General features: G+C 48.5%; 1 protein-coding gene across 1 annotated transcript in view; it reads right to left on the bottom strand.

Moving 5' to 3' along the window:
* Window positions 1-331: 331 nt before the first annotated feature.
* EEF2K (eukaryotic elongation factor 2 kinase) overlaps window positions 332-13,443 on the bottom strand; it is a 52,968-nt gene continuing 39,856 nt past the window's right edge. The window contains exons 11-18 of the mRNA XM_049789509.1: window positions 10,975-11,042; window positions 8,946-9,023; window positions 8,321-8,383; window positions 8,020-8,154; window positions 7,719-7,907; window positions 5,115-5,239; window positions 1,965-2,143; window positions 332-860 (exon numbers count right to left, since the gene is read on the bottom strand). Of these exons, the coding sequence (XP_049645466.1) occupies window positions 751-860; window positions 1,965-2,143; window positions 5,115-5,239; window positions 7,719-7,907; window positions 8,020-8,154; window positions 8,321-8,383; window positions 8,946-9,023; window positions 10,975-11,042 (947 nt within the window). The 3' untranslated portion in view covers window positions 332-750. The remainder of the gene's footprint in view (window positions 861-1,964; window positions 2,144-5,114; window positions 5,240-7,718; window positions 7,908-8,019; window positions 8,155-8,320; window positions 8,384-8,945; window positions 9,024-10,974; window positions 11,043-13,443) is intronic.

Genomic DNA, 13,443 nt, shown 5'->3' with positions numbered 1-13,443 from the left:
ACCAGGTCACAGTTCCCAGATAGCAATTCTGCCTGGAGTGGGAATCGGAGGTGCAAAGGCAGCCAGAGGAGTCGAGGTAGGTGATATGTGCATGTGCATATGGAAATCCAGTCCGGCTGAGGACTCTGCTTTCCCATTGCAAACTGCAGTTTGCTGCACTCCAGAAACACAAGCATAACCTCTGGGAGGTTAGGAAACATTCTGTGTGTGGCTACACCCCTGGGGTACTATCTGGTCTCCAGTCCATGGAGAAAAACTCCAAGCATCCTACCCAGGGCTCTAGGAAACAGGCTTTGTACCCAGACAGGACAGTACACAGAGAGGAAAGGGATTACACAGAGACCTGGGTGTATTCCCCCAACTCAAGAAACAGAATTCTGTGAACCTGATGAGATTTGGTAAATCCAGGCAGAAAAATTGGAGAGCAAAACGTCTAATCTCATCCATCCAAGGTAGAAAAGCACATTTTTTTTTGCATCTCATGAGAACAAAAGCTCAGATAAACATGTTTTTCCCTCGCCTGTGTTTTCAATTCTCTTCTCCCCAAATATGCTACTGGTAGTAAAGACTTTTCAAGAATAAAAACAGGAAAAAGTAAAAGAAAGAATACAAAAGTCAATTTACAATACACTTAAAAAAGTTTTCCCCTCCCCCACAATCGAAAATAAACGAGTCTTTGATTTTTTTTTTTTCTTCCTCCTCCAGGCCTTGTGGCTTGGGCTCAGCTCTAGCAGTGGTTTTCGTGGTGAGCTATTCCTCCATCTGGGCCCACGCCTCTTCTGCCTTCTGGTAGTACTGGTTGGCCAGCCGGCCTTTCATGGCTTCCATGGCAGCCTCTGCTGCCTGGGTATACAAATCACCTGGAAAAAAAGCAAAGAGGAGCTGAGAGAAGGGAAGCACCTGTTCTGGTCAGCCTAGGGTGGCCATTGAGAACAGCACCCTAAGGTTCCCTTAAGACTCTGAAACTCCAGGGCCAGAGAAATAACACAGAAAGAAGGATGCATGTATTGCTTGCAGACCAAAAGGTTTTGATCCCTGGCATCCTTTAGGGTTCACAGCCCCACTAGGAGTAATTCTGATTTGATTTTTGGACTGCTCTGTGTGGTCCAAAATACAAACAAAGATTCCAAACTTTTTTTTTTTTTTTTTTGGTCTTTGGGCCACACCTGGCGGTGCTCAGGGGTTACTCCTGGCTGTCTGCTCAGAAATAGCTCCTGGTAGGCATGGGGGACCATATGGGACACCGGGATTCGAACCAACCACCTTTGGTCCTGGATTGGCTGCTTGCAAGGCAAACACCGCTGTGCTATCTCTCCGGGCCCAGATTCCAAACTTCTATCCCCCTCATTTTACTTAATCTGGATGGGTAAGTGACTTAAGCTTGGCCAATCAGGGTCCTCTCCCAATTTACACAGAGACTTATTCAAATCATAAGGCTAGCCAAACAGAACAAGCCTTCTCAATGAGCATAATGAGCCCAGTGATTGATTTAGGGTGCATGGGATATTTCATTTGAGACAATGACAATCAAACTTCCGTAGGGCTAGTTGAGGGATATTTGAAATCAGAACAGATTAAATGAAAGACTATAAACAGACTTTAGTTCAGGACAAATGAATTTGTACAAAATACTTAGTTTTTAGAGATTTGTGGGTATAGAAATTTCAGGTAGGGGATGATTCATTTACATTACTGGTTTGTTTGATTTTTTTTTTTGGCCACACCCAGCTATACTTGGGAGTTCCTCCTGACTGATTCTACACTGTGGAATCACTCACTCTTGGAGGTACTCTGGGGACCATCATGGATCAGATAGATGACAGGTGGACCATGTTGCAAGGCAAGTGCCCTCTCCATTGTACTCTGGCCCATTCAATCTGCAATCTGTCACAGTTCCCTATGCACGGGAATGATGTCCCTCCTTGACCCTTGCCCTGGCAGAGGGAAGGCCTGCCAGGCCTTACCCGATTTCTGGGGATCTTTCTCCAGCCCGAAGCCACCAGTAAACAGCATCTCAGCCTCCCTGGCCAGCAGGGTGTACCGGGGCTCGTCTTGCATCCCATCATAATGGCCGCCTTCGTCACAGTCAGTGGTCTCCAGCGCTGTGTGGTACCAGTGTAGGGACTCCCGCCAGTCCTGGGACCTTGCCAGGATGCAACGGGAGAAAAGGGGTTACCATGCAACAATTCAGGCAGAGGGAGGGCCAGGGGCAAAAGGAGCCGGCCAGGGGTCCCCACAGAACCGCTATAATGCCCAGTGCACCCCATCTAAAAAGCATCATTCATATGCCTTCTTAGCATGATGAGAAAGCAGCCAAGGAGCTTCCCCCTTACAAATCAGTATCATACAATGAGTTTTGCTTCTAGTAGATGAAAACAGCATATCTTTATTGACTTATTTATTTTTATTTTGAAGTAGCACCTGGTGGAGCTAGGGCTTACTCCTTCCAGGCTCTGTGCCCTGGGATCACTCCTGGCAGGGCTTGGGGATTTATATGGGAAGCCAGGGACTGAACAGGTCAGCTGCTTACAAGACAAGTGCCCTGGGACTAGAGTGATAGCATAGAGGGGAGGGCATTTGCCTTGCACACAGCCGACCCGGGTTTGATGCCCAGCATCCCAGATGGTCCCTTGAGCCTGCCAAAAATAATTTCTGAGCTTCTGAGAGCAAAGTAAGGAGTAACCCCTGATTGGCGCTGGATGTGACCCTCAAACAAATAAAAAAAAAACACAAAAGGACAAGTGATATACTATCTTTCTTGTAACCCCAAATAGCATTTCTTGAGGAAGAGAGACATTTTTCTGGTTTGTAGAAAATCACTGTATGGGGTCTCATTGTCAGTAGCTGGCGGCCCAGCCAATCATATGGTTATGACTTGGGTAAGGGAATAAACTGGTTGGGATCCTTGACTGGGGTCTCCAGAGTAGTATCAGGGGGCCCTTCTCTATTTGGCCTGTGCTGGCCAGCTGGGGCTCTCCCCAATATAGGGCAGGTGTTACTTTCCTGCTCGCTATTAGCATTATTCCGAGTCCACTAAGAAGCCAGAGAGCTTGGAGGTGGTGCAAACGGGAGGGGTGGACCACATGTTGAACATGCACAAGGCCTCGAGTTGAATCCAGGCAATGCCAGGCTGGCCCTGATAAGGGGAGAACCTTACTTTTTGGTACTTTTTTCTTTGTTCCACCCTGCAGTGAGTGCTTGGGAATCACCTAAGAAGATCTACTTTTGTGTTTTAGTTTATTTTTTTGGATCATACCCATTGGTGTTCAGGGGAGACTCCTGGCTCTTTGCTCAGGAATCACTCCTGGCAGGCTTGGGGGACCATACAGGATACAGGGGATCAAACCCAAGTTAGCTGCATGCAAAGCAAATACCTTACCCACTGTGTTATTACTCTAGCCCAAAGATCTATATTTTGAATTTGACTCTTATCAGCTATTCAAACACAAGGAAGCCCTTCTCTGAATCACAATTCACTCATCCATAAAATGAGATCCTTAATACTTGCCCTGTTTATTCCTTCCAACAATCATGAAGCTAGGTCCTGGGCCAAGCATTGGGATTATGAGCGCAGGAGACCTGGTATGAAAATTATGAGTGCAGGAGACCTGGTATGAAAATGACCTCCCTCCTGGCAGCTCTGAGTGGGGTGTGTGTGTGTGTGTGTGTGTGTGTGTGTGTGTGTGTGTGTGTGTGTGTGTGTGTGTGTGTGTGACCACCCTCCAAGGTTTTGGGAAGGGAATTCGAGCAGAGGTCACATATTGAGAATTATGGCTCCACCTTTCTTTCTTCTGAGCCCCAAGAACAAGGCAGTGCCAAGATGTCCCAAGCCTGGGGGTTCAGTTTATTTATCTATTTTTTGTTTGTTTTTTGGGCCACACCCAGCAGTGCTCAGGGGTTACTCTGGCTCTGCACTCAGAAGCGGTTCCTGGCAGGCTTGGGGGACCATTTGGGATGCCAGGGATCAAACCCAGGTCTGTCCTGGATCGGCCTGGTGTAAGGCATACATTCTATGGCTGTGCTATCACTCTGGACCCCAAGCCTGGGGTTTTGGACTATGACTGTGCCATCTGCTCCCTTCTAGAAGGCTGGGAGAGGCTTCAACAGCTGGACAGCAGGAGGGAACATGATGGCCCATGGTTCCTCTGTGCTAAGCACTGGGTCCTAGTGGGAGCCTTGCATTCTGTTTACCAGCAGCTGCCCTTTCTCTTCCCCCTCAGATTCTATAAATCAGTCCTGGCATCTCAGTGTGAAGGATGACAGAGAATGTGCTAGAATCTACAATGTTGCACCTTCAGAGTCATTCTAGAACATTCCTGCTAGGCCTGAACTCACCCTGCAGCTCATTTTCCTCCTGACCCTCCTTCCGGTTAGTGAAAATGAGAGGTGGGAGAGAACATCCAGTCACCCCCAAATCCTAATAACCATGAGAGACCACTCTGGAACTGATGCTCACTGCTTCTGAGATGTTTTCTCAGGCATATCTCTTTTTAGTTTGTTTTGCTTTGGAGCCACACCTAGCTATGCTTAGGGCTTACCCCTGGCTCTGTGCTCAGAGATAACTCCTGAAAGTGCTTAGGGGACTGAAAGTGCTTATGGGATGCTGAGGATCCAAATCAGGTCTGTTGCATGCAAGGCAAGTGCCCTCCTCACTGTACTATCATTCTGGTCCTATTTTGTTTTATTTTGTGTTTTACATTGCCAGGGCCTGATGAATTGTGATCTGACATCTCCTTCAACTCTTCAACAGATGAGAATTCACTCCTTTTTTGCATTTATTATTGTTCTGGGGTCACACCCCGCAGTGCTCAGAGCCTACTCTAGCTTCTGGCAGAGCTCAGGGGACCCCATGCAGTATCAGGGATTAAACCTGGGTCTGTTGCATATAATGCAAAGCCCCCTACTCTGTGTTCCCTCAGGCCCAGAATTCTACCCTTTCACACAACAAAGAAACAGAGAGAGAGAGGTGGGCCAGAATATATTGCAGAAGATCATTGGATGGGTAAGGGTATAGGGCACTGTGCCTGGACCTCAGTCTACCCTGTCATTTGAGAGGAAGCTCCACCTGCAGCTGGGTCCCTGCCAGCTCAGGTACACTCAGCTGCAGTCAGTACCTGTCTGGGCCCAGGTTTTGACCCGTGTCGAAAGCTCGTGCCACCAGGATCATGGACTGCCGGTCGCCAGCTTCAGCTGACTTCAGTAAATAATTGAATCCTTTGGTTTTATTCTCATCTGTTTCCTGTCAACACAAAGTCAAAAAAAGAAACAAATCAAGTCAAAAAAACAGAGAGGGAAAAAATAAGGCCAGCGCTGGAGGACTGCCACAAAATTCCCTCCCTTCTCCCTCTTTTCAGAACCATATTTTATTTGTTTGCTTTGCTTTTTTTTTTTTTTTTTTTTTTTTTTTTTTGGTTTTTGGGTCACACCTGGCAGTGCTCAGGGGTTATTCCTGGCTCCAGGCTCAGAAATTGCTCCTGGCAGGCACAGGGGACCATATGGGGCGCCGGGATTCGAACCGATGACCTCCTGCATGAAAGGCAAACGCCTTACCTCCATGCTATCTCTCCGGCCCCGTTTGCTTTGCTTTTTATTTGAGGTCATGGACTTACTCCTGGTCTTTTCTTCATGCATCATTCCTGGACCGCATGTGGTGCTTGGGTCAGGTAAGCACCCTCCCCACTGTCCTAACTCCCTGGTCTTATTCTGGCCATTTTTAAACAGATGCCATCCTAGAATATGAGATTTCTGGGGCTGTCTTTTTTTCACTCAGTCTAAAGTTTTCAAGGATATTCCATGTAGGAGCACGAATCAGAATTTCACTCCTTTTATGGCCAAACATTCTTCCACTGCATGAACATATTGCAGTATATGAAGCCCACACCAGCAGGGCATCTGCCTTCAACTGTGGGGCAGTTCTGAAGCGCACAGCTGCGAGCACTTGTCTAAGTCCTTGCATGTGGGTTGTCTCCTCAGGATTGGCACCTACACGTGGAATTACTGGACTACACAAATTCTTTTGAGGCATTGTCATGTTATTTTCCACAGCAGATGCACAAGGGGATTGCTGTTCTCACCCCTTTTTGTTCTGCTCCCCTCAAGATCCACCCCGCAGCAGCAGCAGCTGCAGCAGTAGCAGGGAGATACTTTCACAGATCAAACTGGGCCACACACTTCAGTCAAAGCTGCTCCAGAGCATCCAGACTCATTTGGAGGCAGACCCAAAAAGCTTGTCATTTTCCCTGAGGCCCATCTCAACCTTCTAATCCTCACATCAGATACAGGTGGAACTGGCAATACTGCCTGAATGATTGGAGCCCATGCCTAGTCAATGTCTGACCTTGGACTCCATCCTGGGCACTATATAGGACCCCAGTGCACCATCAGATGTGGTCCTGGGTGCTGCCAGCACTTCTGGTTTCAGGTGGTACCACATCCCTGGGCCTCATTGCTGAACTATCAGATCTGCCAGCCCAGCAAGCATCACTGGGAGTAGCCCCCAGAGCTCTTGAGTCTTGTTTGGGACACCCACTGCACCCCCATCCAAACAACAATAAAAAAACATTAGCCAGAAATGTGGCTCCATGGTAGAGCACAGGACTCAACTGAGTAAGGAAAGGCCCTGAGTTTGATCCCCAGAACTGCAAAGAATTGAATACATAGGGCCCGGAGAGATAGCACAGCGGCGTTTGCCTTGCAAGCAGCCGATCCAGGATCAAAGGTGGTTTGTTCGAATCCCGGTGTCCCATATGGTCCCCCGTGCCTGCCAGGAGCTATTTCTGAGCAGACAGCCAGGAGTAACCCCTGAGCACCGCCAGGTGTGGCCCCAAAACAAAAACAAACAACAAAAAAAAAGAACTGAATACATAAAAACAAGGTGGGGCCAGAGTATTAGTACAGTGGGTAGTACACTTGCTTTGCACATGACCAACCTGGGTTTGATCCCCTTCATTCCATATGGTTTCCTAAGCCCTCTAGTGATCCAAGTGCAGAGGCAGGAGTAAACCCCAAGCACACCCAGGTGTGGCCCCCAAACAAACAAATAAACAAAATACAAATAAAAACTGTGTGGTAAGCAAAGATTTTTTTTTTTTGTTGCATCTGAGATAGCTTCCATGCCCAGCACACAACCAGGCTTATGGTGGTCAGGCTTAGCTTCACCTGGTCACCTGTTCATCCACAGCCCTGTCCCATTTCACTGGGAAACTGGAAACAGTTCGCTGGGGCCACATGCACACCCAGGGCCTTTCTCTTCTCTGAAGAAACATGGCAACCATGATCTGTGTCAGCCTTGCTAAGCCCTTTCCACTGTGTCCATGCAGCCAGGCAGGGTGGAAACAGGACCTCCTCCCAGCATACATGCTGTGGGTCCCTCTGCCAGAACTTCCCTCCGAGCATGAACCTGATGATGGCTTTGTTGGATGGAACCTGGAGCATTTTCAGTTGTGCAGGACTCTGGCCCTGCCTCTGGGGACATTGTGGAGCCTATAAGGCATCCCCCCACTAGTCTTCACCAGTATCATGATGCTCCTTCTCTGCTCCCATCATACCAGCTGAACTGAGTAATAACCCAGGGTTGACATGTCTCACAGAGGACATGTCTCCCCCTTTGCCCCTAATTTGAAAGGATCTAAGTTAGGCTAGGACACATTTCAGGATGACTGGGAGGATTAACAGGCTGTCTGAGGTCCCACTGCCCACCCCAGTCCCAGAGGACTCACCTGCAGAGAGACATCAGCCAGGAGGTGGTGGGGCAGCTGCGCACACATGAGGCCCAGGCCCACAATGGCCTCCAGCTCACCCAGGTCAGCTGCCTGCTGCAGGTGAAATATGGCTGCCTCACGGTCCCACTCCTCGTCCTTCTGGCAGAAACGCCCAGCCTCATGGTAGCGCACCAAGGCAAGGTGGACCTGACATGCACACAACCAGGCCCAATGGCATCCGTGGCCATGGGAAAACATGAGGGAAGAACTCTGGGTTGTGCACAGTGGGTGTTGCACCATAATTGAGTACCCCTCTTACCTTCCCCAGAATGGACTTGCCGATTTTCTTCTCCAGGGCAAGAGCATTCAGCCTTTGCAGCTCCAGGAAAACAGCTGAAGGCCTTGGCTGGTGCAGGCGGGAGGAATTGAGGAGATGCCACTTCTCCACGCAGACCTGAGAAGAGGCAAGTGGCCTGTGGTCAAGTTCATAGACCAGAAAGGCCATCTTGCTGTCTCCAGGAGACAAGCCTGGCTAATCAGTCAGGGGCAGCGGGAGGGAGGATGACCCTTAGGACAGCAACACAATTGCTCTAGCACGGCCCATTCCCAGAGGTCCTTACCCGCCCTGAGCTGCCCAGGCTGTCTTCATCTGACTCGGATCTCCGGTGGCCATTTGAGGGTCCCTGAGGGAGGCAGAGAGCAAGTCCCTGAGTACTGGTCTTCCCAGGAGCTTTGCCTGGGAATCAGCCCAGCCCTAGTCCCCCAGGAGACCCTCTGGAGCCAGCTCAACAGGAGCAGAGAGGATGCAGGTAAGGAGATACCTGGTTTAGGTAAGCCTTCCAGGGTCCCCTCGCTGGGATCCTGACAGGAGGATGCCTAGGATTCTGTCATCCCCCAACCCAATCCAGAACCCTTACCCCAGGACTGTGGGACCCACACCCATGAGCTGGGCTCTTCCACTTGCATATGGGCCAATTATCCAGCATGCTCTAAGTTGGTTGCTTAGCAACCAGACATCCCAGCTTCACTCTCAATCACGTCCACCACTTTGAGCCCTGTGTCTTATTCTCACACCTGAGCAAGCGTCACCAGTTACTGTTCTGTGGTGTCTTGTGTCCTGCATTTATCTTGGCTTGAAATGATTCTATTTACTAAGTTACTTCTTCAACTCTCATGACCCACTTCCACCCACCTTTGACAGTGAGAGGACAGAGGCTTCATTCTCATTTGGGGGGGATTCCTTACGTGTTCTCGGAGCTCTGGGTCATCAAGCTCACCCCGCTTCTCACTGGGGTATCCACTGTCCCCACTGTTCTCAGAGTCCTATGGAGAAAAGATGGTTCTAGGGTTACAGGCACTCAGATGGATAATCACGGTGTGTGGACAGTCCAGCATTCGCTTTCTCTCCTTAGTCATATCACCTGATCTTTATTTAGGGGGTGGCCACACCCAGCAGTGCTCAGAGCTTATTCCTGGCTCTTCTCCCAGGACTCACTCCTGGTGGACTCAGGGAGCCAGATAAGTTTTTGGGAATCAGACCCAGACCAGTCACAAGCAAAATAAATGCCCTACTCACTGTACAATCTTTCTGCGCCCCTGTCACCTAATTTGACATTCTCTTCCTCCTGCACTTACTGGTGGAGAGAAAAGGACACAGTAAAGAATAAAGGTAAAGAGATGATGCTAAAGTCACACTGCCTGGACTCAAGTGCCAGTCTGTGACTTGCCAACTATGGCCTTGAGCCATCATTTAACTGTGAACTTAGGTTTCCTTAAAAAGCTTAAAATTGGGGCCAAAGTGATTGTAAAGTGAGGAGTGCACTTGCCTTGTCTATGGCTGACCCAAATTTGATTCCTGACACCCCATATAGCCCCTATAAGCCTGTCAGGAGTGATACCTGAGCACACCAAAATAAACAGAAGCCGCACCCAAAAAGAGTTATGAATAATGAATTCTGGGGGTGAGCAGCTGTTCCTGGGATGAGGAGAGAGTGAGCCAGGCAGATAGTACAGCAGGTTGAGAGCTTGCTTTGTATATGGTTGACCCAGGTTTTTTGTTTGCTTGCTTGTTTGTTTGTTTTATGGGCCACACCTGGCAGTACTCAGTGATTACTCCTGGATCTATACTTACAGATCACTCCTGGCAGGCTTGGGGGACCATATGGGATGCCTGGAATCAAACCTGGGTCCATCCCGGGTTGGCCGCATGCAAGGCAAATGCCCTACCACTGTGCTATTACTCCGGCTTCTTGACCCAGGTTTGATTCCCGGAAGCCCATATGGTTCTCAAAGCCTGCTAGGTGTGATCTCTGAGCACAGGGCCAGGAATGAGCTCTGAGCACTACAATATATATCCCCCCTCAAAAAATTAAATTAAAGAACAATAAAATAGTGTTTACAAGGATGGACAGAAAGTACAGGGTGTGAAGGTGCTTGCCTTGCATGTGACTGATCCCAGTTCATCCCCTGCACTGCACGTAGCCTCCAGTACTGGGAGTGACATTAGAACACAGATCTGGGAATAGCCTTTGAGCATTGTTGCTTCATGGATGCAATCACCTCTCCTCCAAAATAGTGTTTGTCATAGTGATGACGCTACCAGCTTTGCACACACTCACACTCACACACACAGAGTTCCATGTAAAATCTCTAAGATGAGGTCCAGAGACAATTTGAGGGTTGGAGACATACCCATTGGTAGAGGGTTTGCCTTGCTCATGTAAGGTCATAGGTTTGATTCCTGGTATCACGGCATCTCACACACACATGAAGTTCAACTTCAATCTCAAAGTCCCTTTCTGGTCTGACCCACTGAAACTTGTTGCAAACCCTGACAAAAAAGTTCCTGTAGATCTCTTCATCTGGGGCAGTGACAGGTCTGCCTGGACACAGACCTGAGGTCCTCTGTGTTCCATGCTGAGTTCCCCAGAGACTGCAGAAAGCCTGCCCACTCTCTAATCTTCTATGGTTACGGTTATGGCTGACTGTGGCCTACACAGCCCTGTGTAGCATCTGTGACCATGCCTAGAACCAACCCCTAGTGTTGGCTCTGACTAGAAGCATGCAGTGGAGCATCTGGATTCCCTCTTCTTTGACAAGACTCTGGTTAGAGGGATCCAGCTTTCCCCAGAGGAAGGCTCAGCCTTACCCAGGAGGCTACACTTTGTCTGCATACCTGGGCCCTCCTGGGCCCACAGCTGACCCAGGCTACCCTTCTGCCTGGTGACCCACCCTCGGCTCCCTTAAGATAACTTATTCCTCATCCTCCACTCACCCGGAGGTTGTCCAGGTGCTCCTGGTCTTGGTGTGCCACATTATCCAGTTCGATGAAGGCAGGCCAGTCTGAGCAGGGAGAAAGAGAACAGTTCACAAGGACAACCCATGAGGGTGAGAAATGACTGCACCTGCCACCAAGCTTCTGTCCATTGTCAATCAAAGGAATATGCAAAACTGGTGGAAGAAAGTTGTCCTTTTCCCAGAACTAAGTCTGTCATCTGTCCCTGGCCAGCTTGCAAGGCTAAATGAAGAGATGCTTTTTTCGTTTGTTTGTTTGGGGACAACACTCATCAGTGCTCAGGGCTTACTTCCAGGTTCTATTCTCAGATATTACTCTTGGTTCTATGCTAAGGGATCACTACTGGTTTTGTGCTCAAGGATCACTCCTAGTGAGGTTTGGGGGCTTATGCAGTGCTGGGGGTTGAACCCAAGTTTGCCATGTGCAAGCCTTATCCACTGAACCATCTCTCTGGTCCCATCATGTGATTTAAAAAATGTTTTTACATTAAAAAAATACAACTGGGAAAATTAGAAGAATAACATTTTTTGGGAGGTCACACCTGGCATTCAGGGGTTACTTCTGGCTCTGCACTCAGAAATCGCTCCTGGCAAGCACAGGGGACCAAATGGGATGCTGAGATTTGAACCACTGTCCTTCCTGGATTGGCTGCATGCAAGGCAAATGTACTGCTTCTGTGCTATCTTTATTTTCCCATATTTCTAATATGGGAAAAGTTTATAAAGTTTAATACTAAGTGTCCATCATAAAGCTCTACTGGAATACATCTTATTTAAGTATTACCTGTGCCTGCATTCATGCTGCCATGGCACAGACAGGTCTATAGATTTCCAAAGCCAAAAATATTGTCTGGCCCTTTAAAAAGGTTACTAGGGGGTGATAGTACAGAGAGGAAGGTGTTTTTCTTGCGTGATGGCATCCCCGGAATTCCCTATGGTTCCCTAGGCACTGACAGGAGTAATTCCTAAATACAGAGTCAGGAGTAACTTCTGAGCACTGCTGAATGTGGCTCAAAGAACAAAAAAGGGTTACTGGGCCAAGGAGGTAATACAAGGACTAAGTCCAGGCTTTTCATCCAGAACCCCAGTGCCCTCCAGCAGCTTGGATCCCCAGGCACCACTGGAACAGCACCATCACCCACCCATCCCACAGCACAGCCAGACACGGCCTGGAAAACTGACTCACTCCTTGGCAGAGAACTCCAAAACTTCAAGAGATGGTAAAACCCTCTTTCCTCCCCCTGCTGAATCCATAGTCACTATCCTTCCAGCTCTGCAGAACAAAGTCTGGGGGTTCACTTTGCTCTTGCTTTCCTTGCAGACCCTAATCTGCCTCTCAGCAGAGGCTGCCATTTCCAACTCAGAGGCCATAACTGGGTTTTTCTTTCAATTAGTTCATCAATTTCCCAAGAAGGAGCAACTATTTTTTTTTCAGGGGCGGGGGTGTGTTTGGGCCACACCCAGCTATACTCAGAATTATTCCTGGCTCTGAACTCAGGAATTACTACTGCCATGCTTGGGGGGTGACCACATAGGGGTTCTTAGGTTTTTCTAGTTTCAGAAAAAACACTGAGATTATTTTCTTTCTTACAATAGGGATCCTTTTTTGGTTTGTTTTTGGGTCACACCTGGCAACGTCAGAAACAAGTTGTAATCCAACACTCAGGGGTTATACTGGCTCTGCACTCAGGAATCATTCCTGGCAGTGCTCGGAGGATCATGAGATGTTGAGGATAGAACCTGGGTTGGTTACTACAAAGCAAACACCTTTCCTACTGTACTATCACTCTGAAATCCCATCCCCACCCAAGGATCATTTTATAGCAGAGAATTTATCCACTTCTGGGAAGTTTATTTCAAGGACTCATCTGTGGAACCATCTGGGTCATGAGCCTTTCTGAGTTTTTGATTTAGGGATCACACCTGGCTGTGCTCAGGGCTTAACTCCTGGCTCCACTACTGGCAGTGCTCAGAAGACCATCTAGTTGCCAGGATCAAACCCTGGTTGACTTCATGCAAGGCAAACACTGTACTAGCTCTCCAGCCCCACCTTTCTGGATAGCTTGTCTGAACTATTATTTATTTATTTTTGGTTTTTAAGCCACACCCGGTGACACTCAGGGGTTACTCCTGGCTATGTACTCTGAAATCTTTCCTGGCTTGGGGACCATATGGGACACCGGGGGATTGAACTGCAGTCCATCTTAGGTTAGCACATGCAAGGCAAACGCACTACCACTTGAGCCACTGCTCTGGCACCATTGTCTGAACTTTTTTTTTTTTTTTTTTTTTTTTGGTTTTTGGGTCATACCGGCAGCACTCAGGGGTTACTTTTGGCTCTATGCTCAGAAGTCACCCCTGGCAGGCACAGGGGACCATATGGGATGCCGGGATTCGAACCGACGTTCTGCATGCAAGGCAAATGCCTTACCTCCATGCTATCTCTCCG

The sequence above is a fragment of the Suncus etruscus genome, chromosome 15, assembly GCF_024139225.1.
Source record: "Suncus etruscus isolate mSunEtr1 chromosome 15, mSunEtr1.pri.cur, whole genome shotgun sequence".
Classification (NCBI taxonomy): Eukaryota; Metazoa; Chordata; class Mammalia; order Eulipotyphla; family Soricidae; genus Suncus; species Suncus etruscus.
The sequence above is the reverse complement of the archived record's forward strand: the minus strand, read 5'-3'. Positions and strand labels throughout refer to the sequence as shown.